The sequence below is a fragment of the Mauremys mutica genome, chromosome 2, assembly GCF_020497125.1.
Source record: "Mauremys mutica isolate MM-2020 ecotype Southern chromosome 2, ASM2049712v1, whole genome shotgun sequence".
NCBI classification, from domain to species: domain Eukaryota; kingdom Metazoa; phylum Chordata; order Testudines; family Geoemydidae; genus Mauremys; species Mauremys mutica.
Window position 1 is genome coordinate 260,349,966 of NC_059073.1, and position 23,272 is coordinate 260,373,237.

Here is a 23,272-nt window from a genome sequence, read left to right on the forward strand (position 1 = left end):
TCTCAGTCCCTTGTGCTCACTTAAACTTTTAGGAATAAACTATCAAAGTGTTACACAGAGTTATGGCCACAGGTCTCTCAATGATTTTACTGGGAATCAGGTGGATAAAATTCCAAAGTGTTTTAAAAATTCAACCTTAAAATTAGTTTGTAGCTCCCCTTTTTTGCTAACTAAGAAGTAGCAATTTCTAGAAAGGTCAAATATCAGTTAATGAAATTATGTTAAGTTAGTAACAGAGATTTTCAAACTAACAAAACAACTTTTTAGTTATGCTTATTAGTTAGTTACTAGACTAGGATTAATTTTTACAAGAACTCTTTCCAGAACCTTGGAAATCCTATAGGCAGTCTCTAACAAGCTGCAGAGGGGTTGTTAATAAAACAGCCAATAAAATATTTGAGTGATTATTTATCATTCTCCTCTAACATTGTTCAACTCTAAACCATTACAGAACAAGTTTACAATTTCAAAAGACCTTTTAAATAACTGTTTCAGAACTTAATAAGCTTAGGCATGAGTTCCTTTGCCCAGGCAGAATTTGAGCATCAACAGCTGATAGCATGAGGATCACCATCATCATAAATGAAACTAGAAATGTTTGACTTAGCTATGTGAATCAAAGTGTAAAATTTTTAAATGATGTTTTAAAATCGAAATGTAGTCTTTTTATCTCTTACTGTTTTAATGCAACAATTCAGAAAAACATAGTGGGCTTGTTTTACTCACAGATCAATATATGGTTTGTGCTTTGCATGGATAACCTTTAGCTCTAGCTCCACCATCTGTTATAAACAAGAACTGCAAATAATTAACTATTCAGGCTCATGCTGCAATGAGGACACTCATTAGCAAAATGAACAAAGGGACAGTTTTCTGTAGCTACAGTCATCTGTTACACTTTGAGTGGCAGGTTTTGTGGTAGTGTTCTCTCTACCATCTGCCCACAGCAGTAGTTTTGGCTTGCTTAAACCAAAGGGACTTTAAACTCAATCATGTAAGCAAAAAAGGGCTAGAAAGTTGTTGACAATCATAAGGTTTTAAACTCTCTCACTTTATATATAAAATTGCTGATTTGTTACTTTCAATCTACAATTTACCCAATAATAATTTTTAAATATCAAAATTGTTTTTATTTAGTTTTAATTAATGCAAAAATACACAGTTGCTAAAGGTATGAACTTTTATTAAATTTCCAACAGAACACTAGGTAAATATGAAGACATTATTCTGAAATATGACAAATTTAGGGCCATATTCTACCATCCTTACTTCATGCTGAATAGTATCTTAGACATAAGAACGGCCATACTAGGTCAGACCAATGGTCCATCTAACCCAGTATCCCATTTTCCGACAATGGCCAACGCTAGATGCATCAGAGGATATGAACAGAACAGGGCAACTTATTAGTGATCCATCCCATCATCTACTCCCACCTTAGAGACTTAGGACACTGAGAGAATGGGGTTGCATCCCTGACCATCTTGGCTAATAGCCATTGATGGACATAGCATCCTTGAACTTATCTAATTATTTTTTGAACCCAGTTACACTTCTGGCCTTCACAACATGCCCTGGCAATGAGATACACAGGTTAACTGTGCATTGTGTGAAGTAGTGCTTCCTTTTGTTTCTTTTAAACCGGCTGCCTATTAATTTGATTGAGTGACACCCCGTTCTTATGTTACGTGATGGGTAAAAAACACTTCCTTATTCACTTTCTCTACATCATTCATGATTTTATAGACCTCTATCATATCCCCCCTTAGTCATCTCTTTTCCAAGCTGAAAGGTCCCAGTCTTTTTAATCTCCCCTCATACAGATGCTGTTCCATACCCTTAATCATTGTTGTTGCCCTTCTCTGTACTTTTTTCCATTTCTAATATATCTTATTTTAAATGGGGTGACAAGAACTACACACTGCATTCAAGGCATGGGTATACAATGGATTTATATAGTGGCATTATGATATTTACTGTCTTATTAGCTATTCCTTTCCTAATGGTTACTAACATTGTTAGCTTTTCTGACTGCCGCTGCACAATGAGCACATGTTTTCAGAGAACTAGCTGCAATGATTCCAAGATGTCTTTCTTCAGTGGTAACAGCCATTTATACCCCCTCATTTTGTATGTATAGTTGGAATTATGTTTTCCAATGTGCATTACTTTGCATTTATCAACAATGAATTTCATCTGCCATTTTGTTGCTCAGTCACCCAGTTTTGTGAGATCCCTTTGTCACTCTTTACAGTCTGTTTTGGAGTTAACTATCTCAGGTAATTTTGTGTTGTCTGCAAATTTTGACACCTCACTGTTTACCCCTTGTTCCAGATCATTTATGAATATGTTGAACAGCACTGGTCACAGTACAGATCCCTGAGGTACACCACTATTTACCTTTCTCCATTCTGAAAATGGACCATCTATTGTGACCCTTTGTTTCCTGTCTTTTCAGCAGTTATTGATCCATGAGAGGACCTTCCCTCTTATCCCATGACTGTTTACTTTGCTTAAGAGCCTTTGATGAGGGACCTTGTCAAAGGCTTTCTGAAAGTCCAATTATACTATATCCACTGAATCACCCTTGTCCACATTTACCTCCTCAAATAATGTTAGTCGATTTGTGAGACATGATTTCCCTTTACAAAAGCCATGTTGACTCTCCCCCAAAAAATCATGTTCATCTATGTGTCTGATAATTCTGTTTTTACTATAGTTTCAACCAATTTGCCTGGTACTGAAATTAGGCTTACTGGTCTCTAATTTCCAAGATCACTTGTGGAGCCTATTTAAAAAAAATGGGTCTCACATTAGCTATCCCCCAGTCATCCTGTACAGAAGCTGATTTAAGTGATAGGTTACATACCAGTTAGTAGTTCTGCAGATTCGTATTTGAGTTCCTCCAGAACACTTGGATGAATACCATCTGGCTCTGGTGACTTATTATTGTTTAATTTATCAATTTGTTTCAAAACCTCTAATATGAGTAGTCCCACTGATTTCAGCAATTGTAAGTGTGGAAGAATACAGTTATATATTCCGCTGCAGGAATTTGCATTTCTCATACTTATGTATGAGGGTGTATTCTAATATACACTTGAAAAATAAGCAAACAGCACTTTTAGGATTAGTTATAATTATTTTTGTAAACATATCACAGTAAAAGTTATGTACAATATCAGTAAACCAATTACAGTATAAAATACTAAAGTATTTGTGCATAATTTGGTTAAAAGAGTCTAACAGAAGATTTCTCAATTCTTTTGTTGCTATTGTGTGTTTGTCCCCCCAAAAAATCATTTTTAGAAAGCTTTCACCCATTATATTATGCACATTTTCCTTTTTAAGATATATTTTAAGTACTTGTGTCTGCATTACGTATACCACAAGAGGGGGCAATTGTGCAAGAAGTATCTGATGTATTGTCCGGCCTCTGTGTAGGGACCACACTAGATGACTGATCGAGGTCCCTTCCAGTCCTACATTTCTATGAAAAGCAAACTTACATTTACTATACTTTAGTTAGTAGCTATTACAAGAGAAAGATACACTTTTCCATTTATTTGTAAAATATTTATTCAACCTTATGATGTTCCAGTGTTTTATTTACCATTTTAGCTTTTTTTACAGTGAATACATTTACATATTTCATAGATTCATAAAGTTTAAAGCCAGAAAGGATCATCAGATCATCTAGTTTAACCTCCTGAATATTGCAGGCCATTAAATTTCACAGTTCCTCCTTTTATTGAACCCAATAACTTGTGTTTGGCTAAAGCATATCTTCCAGAAAGGAATACAATCTTGATTTGAAGACATCAGGCTGGGAGAATGCATTACGTTCTTGATGGTTACTTTTACTGTTAAAAATATGTGCCTTATTTCCAACTGGAATTTGTCTGGTTTCAGTTTCCAGCCATGATTCTTGTTATGCCTCACTCTGATAGATTAAAGAGCCCTTTACTACCTGGCTCTTTGATAAACTAAAAAAATAAATAAATAATAATGGAGATATACCCATCTCCTAGAACTGGAAGGGACCTTGAAAGGTCATTGAGTCCAGCCCCCTGCCTTCACTAGCAGGACATAAGAACATAAGAACATAAGAACATAACAGTGAGGTGGCAAAGTTTGCAGATGATACTAAACTACTCAAGATAGTTAAGACCAAAGCAGATTGTGAAGAACTTCAAAAAGATCTCACAAAACTAAGTGATTGGGCAACAAAATGGCAAATGAAATTTAATGTGGATAAATGTAAAGTAATGCACATTGGAAAAAATAACCCCAACTATACATACAACATGATGGGGGCTAATTTAGCTACAACGAGTCAGGAAAAAGATCTTGGAGTTATCGTGGATAGTTCTCTGAAGATGTCCACGCAGTGTGCAGAGGCGGTCAAAAAAGCAAACAGGATGTTAGGAATCATTAAAAAGGGGATAGAGAATAAGACTGAGAATATATTATTGCCCTTATATAAATCCATGGTACGCCCACATCTCGAATACTGTGTACAGATGTGGTCTCCTCACCTCAAAAAAGATATTCTAGCACTAGAAAAGGTTCAGAAAAGAGCAACTAAAATGATTAGGGGTTTAGAGAGGGTCCCATATGAGGAAAGATTAAAGAGGCTAGGACTCTTCAGTTTGGAAAAGAGAAGACTAAGGGGGGACATGATAGAGGTATATAAAATCATGAGTGATGTTGAGAAAGTGGATAAGGAAAAGTTATTTACTTATTCCCATAATACAAGAACTAGGGGTCACCAAATGAAATTAATAGGCAGCAGGTTTAAAACAAATAAAAGGAAGTTCTTCTTCACGCAGCGCACAGTCAACTTGTGGAACTCCTTACCTGAGGAGGTTGTGAAGGCTAGGACTATAACAATGTTTAAAAGGGGACTGGATAAATTCATGGTGGCTAAGTCCATAAATGGCTATTAGCCAGGATGGGTAAGAATGGTGTCCCTAGCCTCTGTTCGTCAGAGGATGGAGATGGATGGCAGGAGAGAGATCACTTGATCATTGCCTGTTAGGTTCACTCCCTCAGGGGCACCTGGCATTGGCCACTGTCGGTAGACAGATACTGGGCTAGATGGACCTTTGGTCTGACCCGGTACAGCCTTTCTTATGTTCTTATGTTCTTATAATCAGAATGTCATGCTGTACATGGTCAAACAAAAGTCTATTACATCTATCTACTCAGTTACTTTTAACAAGCAAACTTGTAATCTCCTCAAAGAATATAATCAGGTTTGCTTGACAAGACCTATTTTCCATAAAACCATGTTGACAGGCACTCATCATATTCCTATCCTTTCATTATTTATTAATTGAATCCCATATCTACTTTTCCATTATTTTGCCCAGGGCTGATGTCACAGTAACCTGCCTATAGTTAGCTGGGTGACTGGGTCATCCCACTTGCCTCTTTTGAATATTGGCACAACATTAGCACTTTTCCAGTCTTCTAGGATTTCCCCAATATTCCAAAATGTATTAGAAATTAACATCAATGGGCTAGAGACCTCCTCAGCCAGCTCTTTTGGGACTTCTGGGTACCAGTTACTTGGGCCTACTGATTTAAAAGTATCTAACCCTAGCAGATGTTGTTTAAGATCTAACTTGGTTAATATTGGACTGGAAAGTACTTCATTACCCTCTTCTGATACAAGCACATCATCCTGCAGAACAGAAATATTGATTACTTTTGCCTCTTCTGCATCGTTATTAATAGTTTTATCATATCCACCTAGTAACAGGCCTGTGCCACTGCTATTAGTTCTTTTGTTGGAAATATACTTTAAAAAAACCCTCCCTGTTGTCCTTAGCCCTGGATTTTTCTGTAGTATCTTTTCAATTTTCTAGACCTCAAAACATCTAATGTACATTAATTGATATCTATTCTTTTTCCATATTTTTATTTCTAATTGCTGCCTTCACCTCATCACTGAACCGGGATCAGCTTTTAGCTATAGTTATCCTCTTTCTTGGTTGATGAACTGTGGCTTTTTGGCCATCTAATAAATTCCTTTTAAAGAACTCTTCATTTACCCTTTTCTGTCTAAATTTTTCCTCCCAGTCAATTTCACTCATGTTTCCTCAGCTTTGAGAAATTAGCCCTTTTGATGCATTCAATATATATAAAACTGGTTGGGACGGTCCTTTGTTTTCCCATATTGAATGCAATCTGGTCATGATTACTGGTTTCATCTTGTAGCTTATCCTGTTCTCCAGTGGTCTGTAACAGATCTCCCAATACCTCTTCCTGGGTTTTGTCAGCACATTGATCCATACGCATTCAAGATTCTGTGGTTCTGAGTTATCAATAATTCTAAAACAAACAAGGGTGTCTTTAATGGAGTGTTCTCCCCCACCACCGTTTTTACCCACTCTATCCTTCCTAAATAAATTATAAACCAGGGATTTTAACATTCCAGTCATGCAACTCATCCCACCAGATTTCAGTAATGCCAATTATATCAAATTTCTTTGCATCAGTGAGAATTTTCCAACACCTTTTGCTTGATACTCAGATTCCATCGATACATAAACAGTTGAAAATTTCTTAACTTAAAATCCTTTGCCACTTCAGTTCAATTTGTTTGTGACACAATGTATTTGAGTTTGTCCCACACTGGCCTTCTTAGCATTCTTCCCTTGCATTGCTAGTTAATGTCATCCTGGATACTCCAGCTAGTCTCCAGATGAGAGTATTAGCCCCCACATTATAGTGCAGGCCATGCTGGCTCGCCCCCTGGCTATCAGGCACGGCACCGCAGGTGAGCCCTGGGGGAGGGGAAGAGAGGGGAGGGGGGTTGCTTACCTTGGAAAGGCAAGAGCCGGTAGCGCAGCCCTGCCCGGGCTGCAGAGGAGGGGCCGCTTCTCGGAGTGCACCGGCGGGGACAAGCGGAGGAGAAGCGGCTCCTCCTCTGCAGCCCGGGCAGGGCTGCGCTACCGGCTCCCGCCTTTTCGCGGTAAGCAACCCCCTCCCCTCCCCAGGCGGAGCTGGTAGCGCGGCCCTTCCCCGGCTGCAGAGGAGGGGCCGCTTCTTGGTGTGCACCCGCGGGGACAAGCCGAGGAGTGGCCTGTCCTCTGCAGCCGGGGAAGAGCTCCCGCCGCTCTTCCGGTAAGCGGGCACATACACGCCCGTCATTTCGCAGCCTCCTAAATTTCGCCGCCCTAGGCACCTGCTTGTTTAGCTGGTGCCTAGAGCCGCCCCTGACCACAGCAGCAAAAGGAGCAGACCGTGAAGCCGCCCCTCCCAGGAGCCAGTGCCCTATGCCGACAGCTCCCCTGGCACGGCTGTACTGGTACCACCCCCCGTCCCCAGCCCTGTCCACTGGTGGGGTTGTACAGACTCCACCCCAGACAGGAGACACCGCTGCATGGAAGGTGTGGGAGCGGTAAAGCCACACCAGAAGAGCTGCTGCCCAGCGGCTCCACATTCTGTTCCTTTCGCCACTGCAGTTCCCAGCACAGCAGGAGGACAGAGTCCCCTCCAGGTAACGTGGGATGGGGAGGAAATGGGGAGAGCACAGAGCCCCCAGGCTGGGGGCAGGGTGTGGAGGAATCATGTGGGGGCTCACGTGGGGAGGTCAGATGCCCCCCTTTGAGCTGGTGCCCCCCTTTGTGTCCCTCCCATGAGTCACCCATTCCTATTATGGTTGAAGAACCTCTCTTGGTAGCAACCTGCTTCAGACTGCAAGGACACCCATCAGGTATGTCCCCTGCAGCTTTCTGTTTCATTTCTCCAGAGACAGGTCCCTTGGTCCCTGACTCACTGGGTATCTCAAAACAATTCAATACTTCTACCTAAGTTGAATGCCTCCTGGTTCTCTTTTCCCTATTTGTCACAATCTGCGTCTTCATCTTCTACTCTCTCTAGTTCCTTTATCAATGATCCTTCCCTTTGTGGTGTCTGTGGCAAGAATTTCAGAATATGGCTGTTCAAGAAATCTTTATTTTCTAAGATGCTATGTGGTGTTGAAATGTCCATTTCAAGACCATGTTATTTTCTCCTCCAATATGTCCAACTTGCACTTCATGCACCAGAAACTTCTTCAGTCTTTCAGCAGAAAGGGAGATATAGTACATCCAAAGCAGGTCTCAACTGTTGTCCCCCCGTCATCCATTTCCACTACCTGGTATAGAGCTGGACCTGGGAACCACACTCCCTCCTGCAAACTCCTCTGTTTGACACTCGTTTGTCCACTGAGGAATTCAGTTGGCAACTGACATATAATAAATCCTGCTGCTTCACTCTACTCCCTCAGTGACAGAGAAGAATTAATCACTCAGAGACTACAAAGAAAACACAAGCAAACAGGCCTCTCACATCTCGGTTGTTCAGGGCCCAAAACCCCAGCCACAGATAATAGTAATGGGGGATTTGATCATTAGAAATACAGATAGCCGGGTCTGTGATGACTGGGAGAAATGCATGCTGAATTGCCTGCCAGGTGCAAAAGTTGCAGATCTCTCAAGACATCTAGACAGGCTTATATGCAGTGCTGTGAGGAGTCAGTGGTACAGTACACGTAGATACCAGTGACATAGGGAAAGGTAGGAGAGAGGTCCTGGAGGCCAAATTTAGACTGCTAGGAAGACACTGAAGTCCAGGACCTCCATGGGAACATTCTCTTCCAATTCCACACCCAGGGCCAGTTAGACAGGCAGAACTGCAGGGTCTCAATGTGTGTATGCGGCAATGTTGTAGGGAGGAGGGGTTTAGGTTTATTAGGAACTGGGGAACCTTTTGGGAAATGAGGAGCCTATAAAGGAAAGATGGGCTCCACCTAAACCAAAATGGAAGCAGATTGCTGGCATGTAAAATTAAAAAGGTTGTAGAGGAGTTTTTTAACTAAGGGCTGGGGGGAAGCCGAGAGGTGCTGAGAGCACTCAGTTTGGACAGAGACATACTGTAGGGAAGGAGGTATTTACAGAGATTCTCTATATCCTAATAAGGGGGTGAGGATGGAAGTTGCTAAAGTAGAGGTAAGAACTGAAGAAACAGTGAAATGAAAAAAAGAGTCGGATTCAATTACATCACATAATGGTAGACAGCTGAAAAGTGACAAATTTTATAAGTGCTTGTATACAAATGCTAGAAGTCTAAATACTAAGATGGGTGAACTTGAGTGCCTACTATTAAATGAGGATATTGATATGATAGGCATTACACAAACTTGGTGGAATGATGATAATCAATGGGACATGGTAATAACAAGGGTAGAAAATATATAGGAATGACAGAGAAGATCATGTTGGTGGGGTAGTGGCACTACATATGAGAAAAAGCAGAGTCAAATACAATAAAAATCTTAAATTAATCAACCTGTACCACCGAATCTTTATGGATAGAAATGCCATCCTTGAATAATAATATAGAAGTAGGACTATACTACTGACCTCCTGACCAGGATGGTGATGGTGACTGTGGAATGCTCAGGAAGATTAGAAAACCTATACAAATAGAAAACTCAATAATAATGGGGGATTTCAACCACCCCTATACCGACTGGGTACATGTCACCTCTGGAAGGGATGCAGAGATGAAATTTCTAGACACCATAGTTCTTGGAGCAGCCAGTTCTGGAATCCACAAGGGGAGACACAATTCTTTATTTAGTCCTAAGTGGAGCACAGGACTGGTCCAAGAGGTAAAATAGCCACACCACTCAGGGGGGAAGCACCAAGGAAGCCGACCACAGTGACATTTAACTTCAGAAAATTGAACACAAAAATGAAGAAGCTATTTACATGGAAATTAAAAGGTACTTTCACAAAAGTGAAATGCCTGCAAGCTACATGGAAACTTTTTTAAAACACCATAATAGAGGCTCAAATTAAAAAAACACAGTAAGATGATCAAAAAAGTGCCACTATGGCTAAACAACAAAGTAAAAGAAGCAGTTAGAGGCAAAAGAGCATCCTTTAAAAATTGGAAGTCAAATCCTACTGAGGAAAATAGAAAGGAGCATAAACTCTAGCAAGTTAAGTGTAAAAGTATAATCAGGCAGGCCAAAAAAGAATTTGAAGACCGATTAGCCAAACACTCAAAAACTAACAGCAAAAAATGTTTACGTACATCAGAAGCAGGAAGCCTGCAAAACAATCAGTGCGGCCACTGGACAATCGTGGTACTAAAGGAGCACTCAAGGAAGACAAGGTCACTTAGGAGAAGCTAAATGAGTATTTTGCAACAGTCTCCACTGCAGAGGATGGAGGGAGGTTCCCACACCTGAGACTAGGGTGACCAGATGTCCTGATTTTATTGAGACAGTCCTGATTTTGGGGTCTTTTTCTTATATAGGATCCTACTACCTCCCACCCCATCCCAATTTTTCACACTTGCTGTCTGGTCACCCTACCTGAGACATTCTATTTAGGTGATAAATCTGAGGAACTGTCGCAGATTGAGGTGTCAATAGAGTACCAAACAGACTGATTGAAACTATGGTAAGAACAGAGTTATCAGACACATAGATGAACATGATTTGTTGGGAAGAGTTAATATGTCTTTTGTAATGAGAAATCATGCCCCCATCTATCAGAATTCTTTGGGGAGGTCAATAAATGTGGACAAGGGTGATCCAGTGGTTACCGTGTACTTGGACATTCAGAAAGCCTTTGATAAGGTCCCTCACCAAAGGCGCTTAAGCAAAGTAAGCTGTCAGAGTATAAGAGGGAAGGTCCTCTCATGGATCAGTAACTGCTGAAAAGACAGGAAACAAAGGATAGAAATATATGGTCAGTCTTCATAATGAAGAGAAGTAAATAGTGGTGTCCCCCAGGGCTCTGTACTGGTACCAGTAGTGTTCAACATATTCATAAATGATCTGGAAAAAGCGACAAAAAGTGAGATGCCTAAATTTGCAGATGATACAAGATAGTTAAATCCAAAGCAGACTGCAAAGAATTACAAAAGGATCTCACAAAACTGGGTGACCGGGCAACAAAATGGCAGATGAAATTCAATGTTGTTAAATGAAAAATAATGCACATTGGAAAACATAATCGTAACTATATATACTACATGAGGGAGCCTAAATTAGTTATTACCACTCAAGAAAGACATATTGGAGTTATTCTAGATAGCTCTCTGAAAACATTCACCCAATCTGCAGCAGTAGTCTAAAGAGCTAACAATGTTTGGAACTATTAGGAAAAGGAAAGATAAGATAGTAAATATCATAATGCCATTATATAAATCCCTGGTACACTTACACCTTGAATACGGTGTGCAGTTCTGGTTGCCCTATTTCCAGGATAGGCTCAAGGTATTTCCTGAGGATGGTTCACTGAGAAGAGTTCTTAAACATGCAAAGTTCTATACGCATTTAAATTATAACTCAACAGTTGTGCACAAATGGAAATTACATTTTGAGGATTTGTTCCAAAGGTTTTTCTAACTGCAAATTAAAAAAAAAAAACTAACGTAAGTAACTACTTCACACTAGATTAACATTATTCTTGGTTACAACCCTAATGTTATTCTCATATAGGATGTGTGTGTAAAAACTATTTTGGGAATAGGATGTACATGCCAGTGTGTGTGTGAATTATGAAGCTTCACTGTTTGTAGGTAGTGCTCTTGTTTGAATGTCTGATTCTATATGGACCATCCCTAGGTGCATCTAAGTCAGTGGTTTTCAAACTTCTTTTCTGGCGACTCAGTTGAAGAAAATTGTTGATGCCTGTGACCCAACGGAGCTGGGGCTGAGGGGTTTGGGAGGGGCTCAGGGCTGGGCCAGAGGGTTGGGGTGTGGGCTGCAGGGTGAGGCCATGAATGAATGGGTTTAGGGTGTGGGGGGGGACTCTGGGCTGGGGCAGGGGGTTGGAGTGCGGGAGGGGGTCAGGGCTCTGGGCTGGGAATGAGGGGTTTAGGGTGCAGGAGGTGGCTCCAATTTTGGGGAGGGCTCAGGGCTGGGGATGGGGGCACGGGCTTACCTCGGGTGGCTCCTGGTCAGCAGCGCAGCGAGGGTGCTAACGCAGGCTTCCAGCCTGTCCTGGCACCGTGAACCATGCTGTGCTCCGGAAGCGGCCAGCAGCAGGTCCAGCTCCTAGGCGGAGGCGCGCAAGCAGCTTTTGCCCACAGGTACCGCCCTCCCCCCCCCAGTTCCCATAATAGGAGCACAAAGCCAGTGCTCGGGGCGGGGGCAGCGCGTGGAGTCCTGTGGCCCCCTGCCTAGGAGCCAGAACTGCTGCTGGCCACTTCCGGGGTACAGCGCAGTGTCAGAACAGGTAGGGACTAGACTGCCTTAGCTGGGCAGCACTGCTGACAGGACTTTTAACAGCCCGGTCAGTGGTGCTGACCAGAGCTGCCATGACCCAGTGCCTTACATTTCGCGATCCGGTACTGGGTCACGACCCGCTGTTTGAAAACCACTGATCTAGGTTTCCCAGAGCCTCGAAGCATATACACTGTTATACGAGACACATGGCACAAATGTCTATACTGCAATTTTATAGCCTTGCAGCTTGAGCCTGACCCGAGTCAGCAGACCTGAGCTCTGAGACTCAGCGCCAGAGGTTTTTTATTGCAGTGTATACATACCCAAAGAAGTGCATTTAGGAAATGGGATTAGTGGATAAAGTGTGTGGATGCTAACTGTTGGTGATATATAAATAACATTGCCTTTTTTCCCTTGCTAGTGCAAGCTGTTCCTCAGTGCCTCCTTAGTGCAGTTTATTCTCCACTGCCTACTGTATTTTGTAGGTCAAATTTTTAAAATTCTCACGTTCCAAACCTGTAAAAAACGTGAACTGATCTGTAAAGCTACTACTCTCTCCCCCTTCAAGTCCCTTTTCAAGACTCACTTCTGCCACAATTCCTATATGAAATCATCCAACACTGACGGATAGACATAGAGGAACTTGGGGAAAGTTGGAAATGTTATGTAAAGCCTCCGCTCAAATGTCATTGTAAGATCTGTAACTTGTATCATTAAGTTCTGCAATCTTTTTGCAGACTTTGTAACTTCGGTTATTGTTAGCATAGTCTTTTAAGTTTTGTAACCTTTGCAAGCTCTGTAACCTTTTCAAGTTACCACTTGTATGAACTTCCAAGCTGTCTAATATCCCATCACACAATCAAAGAGAGTGTGAACAAGGGAGTGTATGTGGGACTGGGCAGAGAGGAACTGCAAGGAGAAAGGAGCCCAGAGCCAGGTGTGTCTAATATAATCTGCCCTGAGAAGGCAATCAGAGTGCTGTAAAGAAAAGAAGAACCTGGTATGCATGAAAGGAACTGGTCTAGGAATGCTTCTTGGTGATGGACACAGAAGGAACACTCAGTGTACGTGACAGGAGCTGCCCACTTCCAGCCAAAGGAAGCAGCCATGCACGCAAGCAGCTGCTGCTTCTTCACCTGCTCAGCAGCCTGGATTTATGACCGCAGGCAGACATACCAGATCTACCATGCTTCGGCTTCTCGGCCTCCATGCTGTCTCCGGTAACTCTCCGCCTGTGTAAGTGTGTGGGTGCATGAGGGTATGAATGCAGTGAATGTGTGCGTGTATGAATAAGTTCCATCTTTTCTATCTGACCTAAGAGCGGCATTGTAATAAAACTAATACAAGTGTGACCCTGGGTTGGTTTTTAGGGGAACAGAGGTAACAGATACATATTTGCATAAAAACATATGAAATAACAACAGCTTCCACTAATGTACACACATGGGGTCACTTCCAATAGTTTATTACACCACAGTGTTTGTTTTTCCCAGAAAGTTCACTTTTCAGAGCGTGTCTGTGCACCAGTAAGTCTGGAGCAGTGGTCTTTTCTTTGGTTATTTCTTAAATTTCTAATCGCTTGTGATAACTTAATGTTAAATCATCATTGAGCCAAGGATTTTTTTCTTTAAATACTTAATTCATATGAGGCAAGACTCTCCCCTTTGGTGGGTTATTCTCCTTGATTCAGTTTAAATAAGGAAACTGTTCGGGTTTTTCTTTCTTTTTTTTTTCCCTGAAGTGGTCAACTTCTGTGCCACTTTTTATCAGTTTTGAATTAAATCTGGAAAAATCAGGTTAGGAGTATTTTTATTTCCTCCAGCAGTTTCAGAGGCTTTTTCTGACCAGAGACCTTCTTTCAGAAATTATTATTATATGTTTTATATTGCAAATGCACTAAGGGGCCTCACTGATCTAGGCACTGCACAAAAACCATACAAATATAGTCTCTGCCCTGAAAATGATTTACTATCTCCCAATCATCCTAATAACAGGAGAAACATTTAAAGAAAAAATTCCAGGAGGTCCAATACATCTTCAAAACAAACTTCCTATTGAAACAACTTTGGTCTTTTTTCCACTTGTGTTTTAATTTGCTGTTTGAACAGGTTTTCTAGCTAGTTTCCTATACCCTTATAATGAGACTAGGAAATGCTACTACAGTAAATAAACATGGTCAAAGAATAAATTCATGATTTTTTACAAAAAAACCTACCATTTTTGTATCTTCACTTTCCTGATATTCTTGTAATTCTGCTTCTAATTTTTGAATTTTAGACTCTTTCTCCTGGAGCGTCTTAATCAAAACCTGCCAACTCGCTGCTAATGAGGAATCTGCATCTTCCTGTATGCGATAATTTTTCTGTTACAAGAGAAGATCCTCTAGTGAGATATGCTAGTTATATAAATCACACAGCACTTTTTCTTAAAGTTACAGAATTCCAGGATATTTTTGTTGTAACTTAATGTTTAATAATAGTGTCATTAAGTTCTGTAGTCCTGTTGAATGTGATTAGCTTTTCATTAGAATAACATTTAACTGCATTTCAAGTACAGAAACAAAATGGCATTTACAGAATAATCATTCAAGAAAATGCATATAAAGTAAAACATACAGAAAAAGAACAGAAAAGATGGATGAGACACTGGCAGATCAGGTGCCAGCTCATGCCAAGGCCACTGGACCTCACCAGACACTGACAAATGCATAACTGGAAACCAGTCTGGCTTGCCTGTGTGTTAGCATTGTTAAAATAGATATTAGAGTTATAAGAAGGTGTTTAGACTTTATGGAATGCTTGTAGGATGCTGCATGTATTAATCATACTTATAATATTTGTATGTCATGTTATAAGGTAGTGTTTAAGTGTCTGCTCTGTAACTATAAAAATGTTTAAGACTGTAAGCCCTGACAGTAAAGGGAGAAGCACTACCAAGCATGAAATACTAGTTTACCAAAAGAGGTGTTATCTCCTTCCCAACAAAAGAAGGTCTACACACAAGACAAGCTGTTGTGGAACAGCAGTGGATAAAAGACTCAGTTGAGTGCTTTCCCCACCCCTCTGAAGAGGGTACGTGCACAAGCCCTTGCTGGGGGAAAGTAATAAAAATCCCTGTTAAGGAAAAATTATTATCCTTATGCTGCTTGAACTCTGAGAGGTGATGATTTCTAAGCATAAGCAAAGGGTCCCCAGTGGTTTAGCTTGGGTTAGCCCTAAAGGGCACATAAAGCTTGCATATTAAAGCAGCTATCATCTTTTGGAACATAAGACAGTATCGTGTCTTTAACCTTATAAACAACATTTCTTCTTCCCAATTAATAAATCTTGAATTAGTATTATAGGATTAGCTACAGGCATTGTCTTTGGTTTGTGATCTGAGGCACAGTTGACCTGAGGTATGTGACTAGTCCTTTGGGACTGGGAATAACCAGAATATTGTTGTGATTTTTGGCAAAGGGGATCATATATCACAAAGGCAGGTTTGCCTGGGACGCAAGACAGAACAGAGTGCCAAAGGGGAAAGTTATTCCATATTAAGACTCTTATAGTTCTTTAAGAGTTCACACTTATTAATTGGTTAGTGAAATCTAATTATAGAACATATAACCAGTTTGGGGTTTATGCCCTGTTCCTTGACAGTCTGCCCTGAGGTTGGCACTCATGCTCATGAGCCACTCCAGACAACTTGACAACGGACACAATGAATACATCCTATATATTTTAATATATCTGTAACATGAAAAATTTACAGTTAATGCAACATTCAATTTAATTTTGCACTGTTATCATAGAATCATAGGACTGGAAGGGACCTTGAGAGCTGATCTAGTCCAGTCCCCTGCACTCATGGCAGGACTAAGTATTATCTAGATTAGTGGTTTTCAAACTGCAGGTCATGACCCAGTACTGGGTTGCAGAATGTAAGGCACTGGGTCGGTGGCTCTGGTCAGCACCACTGACCAGGCCATTAAAAGTCCCATCGGTGGTGCTGCCCGGCTAAGACAGGCTAGTGCCTACCTGTACCAATACCACGCTGCGCCCTGGAAGCATCCAGCAGTGGATCCAGCTTCTAGGCGGGGGGGGGGGCACAGGGCTCTGTGCGCTGTCCCTGCCCCAAGCACTAGCTCTGCACGCCCATTGGCTGGTTTCCAACCAATGGGAGCTGGGGTGGGTGATGCCTGCGGGTGAGAGCTGTGCGGAGCCACTTGCGTGCCTCCACCTAGGAGCCGGACCTGCTGCTGGCCACTTCCAGGGCGCAGCGCAGTCCATGGTGCCAGGACAGGCGGGAAGTCTGCCTCTGCACTCTGGCTGCACCACTGACCGAGAGCCTCCAGAGGTAAGGCCATGCCCCAACCCCACGCCCCAATCCCTGCCCCAGCCCTGAGTCCCCTCCTGCACCCCAACACCTCATTCCCGGCCCCACCCCAGAGCCTGCACCCCCAGCCCAGAGCCCTGAGCCCCTCCCGCAAGCTAACCCCCTGCCCCAGCCCAGAGCCCCCACCCAATATCCTGGACCCCTCATTCCTGGCCCCACCCTGCAGTCCTCACCCCAACCCTCTGCCCCAGCCCTGAGCCCCTCCTGCACCCCAAACCCCTCATCCCCAGCTCCGTTGGGTCATGGGCATCAAGAATTTTCTTCAACTGGGTCGCCAGAAAAAAAGAGTTTGAAAACCACTGATATAGGCCATCCCTGACAGGTGTTTGGCTAACCTACTTTTAAAACATCTCCAATTATGGCGATTCCATAACCTCCCTAGGCAATTTATTCTAGTGCTTAACTACCCTGACAGTTATGAAGTTTTTCCTAATGTCCAACCTAAACTTCCTCTGCTGCAATTTAAGCCCATTGCTTCTTGTCCTGTCCTTAGAGGTTAAGGAGAACAATTTTTCTTCCTCTTCCTTGTAACAACCTTTTATGTACTTGAAAATTGTTATCACGTTCCCGCTCAGTCTTCTCTTTTCCAGACTAAACATACCCAATCTTTTCAATCTTCCCTCACAGGGCATGTTTTCCTAGACCTTGAACCATTTTTGTTGCTCATTGCATTAACAAACCTCTGACAGCCAGAAGCCGTGAGGTGAAGACAGGGGTGGATCACTCCAACTGCCCTGCTCCATACTCACTGTCTCTGCTGCATGGATACTGGCCACTGTCAGAGACAGGATACCGGGCTAGATGGACCATTGGTCTGACCCAGTGTTGTAGTTCTTATGTCCTTAATTTTTCACATTAAGGAGAATAAAGGGCAAAACAGTCTCTCCCCTAATATGCTTTAATCTGCTTTGTAAGCTTAAAGTGGAATTTAATGACAACAAAATAATAATATTCATTATTAAGGCTGCACGTCTGTCACAGAGGTGGGAGCAGCACGTGGAGCCACCCTGGCTGCCCTTCCCCCAGGAGCTACTGGTACATGTGGAGTGAGGTAGGGAGCCTGCCAGCCATGCCACCCCCCCCCAGCACCAGCTGGGGTCCCAGGCCACCCCCCAGTACACATGGCACCCCTGGACCGCCCTCCCAGAGCGCTCACTGCCCCCCCGGCTCAAGTTTTAATTAGGGGTATATAGTAAAATTCATGGACAAGTCACGGGCCATGATTTTTTGTTTACTGCCCTTGACCAGTTCATGACTTTTAGTCACAGGTATTTTTAGTAAAACATAGCCTTATTCATTATCATATGTGGATCACCAGTAGTTCTACAAGCTGTAGAGTATGAAGTGCTATTATAGGAAAAGGAAGTTATTTTTGTTTCTTGAAGAAATAAAACAGTTATTTTTAAAGAGTTTCATCCTGTTGTATATACTGGCAGATATTTTAATGCAATATATGGCTCAAGTGTAGGGGGTAGTGCCTGAAGTCCAGTAATTTAGAATACATTTTATTTTTTAAATCTGTTATAGGTTTATTCCCCACTTTGAACTTTAGCGTTCACAAGATGGGGACCTGCATGGACTCCTCTAAACTAAAATTCTAGTTTAGATCTGGTTCTCGCTGCCACCAGTCAAGTTTTAAGTGTCTGACACACTCCCTGTTCCCCCAAAAACTTTTCCTGGGGAACACAGATCCAAACACCTTGAATCTCAGCACCAAGGGAAATAATCCATTTCCCCCACTTTCTCCCCCCTCCCCTTGTCCTTGGGAGAGATTGTTTGATTCAAGGAGTTTGAATCAAACAAAGAGGGATTCACTTTTTCCCCCTCCCCTTCCCCTGAAAATCCAAACAAGGGAAGAAATCAATCAAGTTCTAAAAAAGAAAAGATTTTATTAAAGAAAGAAAGAAAGTACACTATCTCTGTAATACCAGGATGGAAAATATCACAGGGTCTAACTTATAAACCTGGAGAGACTTCCCCCTCCCTCCTCCTCAGAATAATCAAAGTAACAGCAAACAGGAATAAAGAAGCAGCAAAGAATCCTGTGGCACCTTATAGACTAACTAACTGTTAGTCTATAAGGTGCCACAGGATTCTTTGCTGCTTTTACAGAACCAGACTAACATGGCTACCCCTCTGATACAGGAATAAAGAATTTATCCAGCAAACACACAATTGCAAATACAGAAAGTAACTCAAAAGACTAATCCGCCTTTTTAACTAATACTCACTATATTGAATAGAAGAGGCTATTTCAGGAAACTTGGAGAACTTGAAGGATATGACTGGCCTCTCTTACATCCAAAAAGAGACTCAATCCAAAACAAAGGACACAGACAAAGACTTCCCTCCACAGAGATTTGAAATTATCTTGTTCCTTGATTGGTCCTCTGGTCAGGTGTTCATCAGGTTACTGAGCTTGTTAACCCTTTACAGGTAAAAGAGACTTTAACCCTTAACTATCTGTTTATGACAAAAATCAATAAAAAGTTTATATGTTTCCAGGTTTTCTTGGGGAACATATACACCTGTTTGGTTTTTTTAAACTATTTTCTCTGGACCCAAAGAAATTAATGAGGCTAATAGCAGCACATCTCCCTCCAGAAGTTGTAGATGAGAGGACAAAGCCAAGCTGCAGAAAAGGTTAGCAATTCCAATTTTTTTTTCCTGAAGTAGGGGGAGGGATTCAATACAAAGAGATCACACATCTATGAACAATGTTTAACTCTGTACCTTAACTTGCTCTTTGTAAATGTATTAAATGTATGCATTTCTTCTAAGGCCTGCTTCATTTCATCTTGGAATAGAGTTGCAATATGTTTTTGCTATATTTTATCATCTATAAAAATCAGTTTCTTTTTTCTAAATATGATACTATACTACTGTGTGACACAAACTGTACCAAATTTCCTTTTTATGGGATGTAATGATAAAGGATTAGAAGGATTAAATGGATGTTTGACCCAATGAAATATATTTCAGTTTTCCTGATGGAAAATTGTAAATTTGAGGCAAAATCAAAATTTTCCTGCAGAAAATTTCATTTTTACCTAAAATGCATTTTCCATTGGAAAATCATTCAGACGTAGAATTCCCAACCACCTCAAATATTTATTGTCAATTTGTCCCAAATTGGAATATTTTGATTTGTTGAAATGAACTAAAATGCTTTGTTTCAAGTCACTTCAACATTAAACTGCATTATCCTAGCACAGGGGTCAGCAACCTTTCAGAAGTGGTGTGCCAAGTCTTCATTTATTCACTCTAATTTAAGGTTTTGCGTGCCAGTAATACATTTTAATGTTTTTAGAAGGTCTCTTTCTATAAGTCTATAATATATAACTAAACTATTGTTGTATGTAAAGTAAATAAGGTTTTTAAAATATTTAAGAAGCTTCATTTAAAATTAAATTAAAATGCAGAACCCCACGGACCAGTGGCCGGGACCCGGGCAGTGTGAGTGCCACTGAAAATCAGCTCGAGCACCACCTTTGACACATGTGCCATAGGTTACCTACCCCTGTCCTAGCATGTGCACATTGTCTTATGGGAGCTGTAGTTCCAGCCCTTATTGCCTCCTATGGGCCAGGCTCCCTAGCCTGATTACATCGTCCAAAATGCACCCTGTCATAGAACTCCCATGATGCACCATGCAGCTCAATCCCAGACTTGCATAATGGGAGACACAGTCTTGCCAAGGAGACTGACCCCTAGGGCAGGATAGGGGCTGAAACTACAACTCCCATAAGACAATGTGCACATCCTAGGGAAATGCAGTTTAATATGAAATTACTCAAAATGAAAATTTTTGGGGCATTTCAACAAACCAAAATGAAACATTTCAATTTTGGGAATGTTAAAATATTTTGTTTTGATTAAAAATATCAAAACAAAATATTCGGACATTTCCAAAGTGAGTATTTTTTAAATTTCTATTTTGCAGAAAATTTCAAAATTTTTACTTTTTGTCCCAACTTGGGACAAATACAAAGTTTATAATGTTGGAATTTCCTGCAGGACAGAAATTCCATTTTCTGACCAGCTCTAATAAATACTTTAGCTTGTAGATAATAAAAAGTTCCATAGTTTGGAATTCTGTTCCTTTATTTAAAAAAAAAAAACTAAAATGTAAACATTTTGCTCCTGATTTAAAAAAAAACCATTATACTGAAATATCTTTTATTGCATATTTTTTCTAGATGGAATTGATTCCTCTTGAAGACTACGGAATATCCAAAAGAGTAAAGAGAGGATATTTCACACTGGCTGAAATCCTAGCCTTCACTGAAGACAATGGCAAAATTCCCATTACATGCAATGGGGCCCAGATTTCACCCACTGTATTTTACATTTGTTTTATTTCTTCACTGTGTATTTGTATTCCCTGGCATTGGAGGGTGGGTATACATCCTCTTGGGTATCTGGTCCATTTTGCAAAATAAGGACCCTGGATGAAATCCTAACCCAACTGAAATTAACAAAAAAACAAAAAAAACTTCTCACTGACTTCAATATGGGCAGTAATTCACCACTGATCCTCCAGTTGACAGCATGCAAGGGGATTGCTATGCTCACACAAAGCCCCAACAGTACTGGGCCTAAAAGATTTCCCAACAGAGGTGACCTGTGAATTACTGTTCATTTTTGTTCCAACCTCCAACTATGAAGGTGGGAAGGTACGCTCTTTTTGGGTTGGAAAAATTAAGCCCTCTTTTGTTTTATGCAAGTGCCAAATTTCACAAGAACTTCTTCCTGTTGTCATAAAATAAACAGAAAAAAAATCTTAAAATGGGTATAAGTTTAATTAAGCTTGTTAAAGACTAGAGATTGGAATTTCTATGGAAACACTTGTGCTATAAGTCTATAATGTGCTAGGGTGTAAAGAAGGCAGGAAAGAAAGAGGGAGATTTGTCCATTTTTTCAGATCCATTGTAATAGTCTGCACCAGATAATCTATATTTAGTTCCTCGATAGTTTTCACATTGGAGAATATTTTATAACAAAATGTTATATCCTAATTGAGTGCCTATGCCCTGTTCCCTACAGAATAGCTTCTTTGTCAACATTAACCTTGGCATAATTTTCAATCATTGATAACTTCAGTAATATTCTACCAATTTTGTTTTCTAATTGGATTATTGACATGTTCTTCAGTGAGGATTATTAAAGATTCAAGCTGCAAAATTCAGCCATTTAAAACTTAAGTATTCGTATGGGAAAACATATTGGATCTTGCTCAAATCTTAAACGAAAAAACAAACAAAAAAGATTCTCCTTTGATCAAAGACCAAGCAGAAAAGATATCAATCCAGAATTATTTTTTTCAGAAAATTCTGAGATGTGAAGACAATGGTTTATCATCAAAACTGTTCTGCAACCTTCACTCCACAATTTACTACCAAATATTATATTTTAAGCATAAGTGCTTGATTAATACATTAATCCTGAACTTTCTGTTTCTAATTGTGAACACTGAATCTCACGAAGATAAGCAATAAGCTTAGATGAAAGTAGATCTGATCAGTTAATCATCAAGAGAAATTATACATCTTCACATCTCACTAATTAAGGGAAAAATGCAAATTAATATAATGTTTTTCAAACTTGAATGACAGTAACCAGACTATGTACATTGTACAAATACTAAAGATTTTCAGCTTTGAATTGATTTTGTGTGTAATCAAGCAATCATAGATTAACAGAAAGCAACAAAAACAATATGAGTCGGAGATCTGGGGAAATATCAGCTAGTCAGAAAAGTGAAGGCTAAAGGAGGCAAGAAATGCAAAATGTTTCATACCTGATAACACCCATGGGTTTTATTTTGTCTAGAATGCTCAGAAATGTAATTTCTTTTGCTTTAAAGTTTAAATATAAAAAGAACTAAGAATATAATTACTACAAAATAATGTTAAACACTTTCACCATATTTGGACATAAAGAGACAACAATTTTTCTTTCAAAACACCACCACCAGCAAATGGAACATGACCAGACACCAAAGATTAAAAGACATTGATGTTCTGGCAATATTCCAAAAATAACCTAGTTGTGCCAATTAAACCTGCTCTGAAGTTGGAGTGGAGGGAATTTTTAAAAGAAATCAGTAAGGTAGCGCTAACGACCTGTGAAATTAAAATTATATGGTCACATTTTTGCCATTGTTACTGATTAAAATTCAAATATTGAAATCAACACTTAAAAATTCTAAATGTACAACTATTTTAATGCTAGCTATGCAATAAATGTCATTTTATGAAGAATGCTCAATGGTGGCTGTTGGCTGACATTTTAGTGGGATTCTAACTCATGTTAGCTGTGCATTTGCTCATTTTAGTCTCAGTTCTACGGTGAGAACTTCCTTGGTATACTTCATGGATAACAAAATCTTGTAACTACTACTTCTGGATTGTCACATGACAACATGAGGGACAATTACATTATTTCTAGGACTGTCGATTAATTGCAGTTAATCGCGAGTTAACTCCAAAAAATTAACTGTGATTAAAAAAAATCAATTAATCACAGTTTTAATCACACTATTAAACAATAAAATGCCAATTGAAATGTATTAAATATTTTGGATGTCTTCTACATTTTCATATAAATTGTATTCTGTCCTGTAATTGAAAACAAAGTATATATTGTTTTTTA

General features: G+C 40.3%; 1 protein-coding gene across 2 annotated transcripts in view; it reads right to left on the reverse strand.

The window, feature by feature from the left end:
- Nucleotides 1-23,272, reverse strand: part of C2H10orf67 (chromosome 2 C10orf67 homolog) — a 118,752-nt gene that overhangs the window by 76,806 nt on the left and 18,674 nt on the right. For both annotated transcript variants that reach the window (XM_045003201.1, XM_045003200.1), the window contains one exon: nt 14,457-14,603. In XM_045003201.1, coding sequence (XP_044859136.1) covers nt 14,457-14,603 — 147 coding nt within the window. The remainder of the gene's footprint in view (nt 1-14,456; nt 14,604-23,272) is intronic.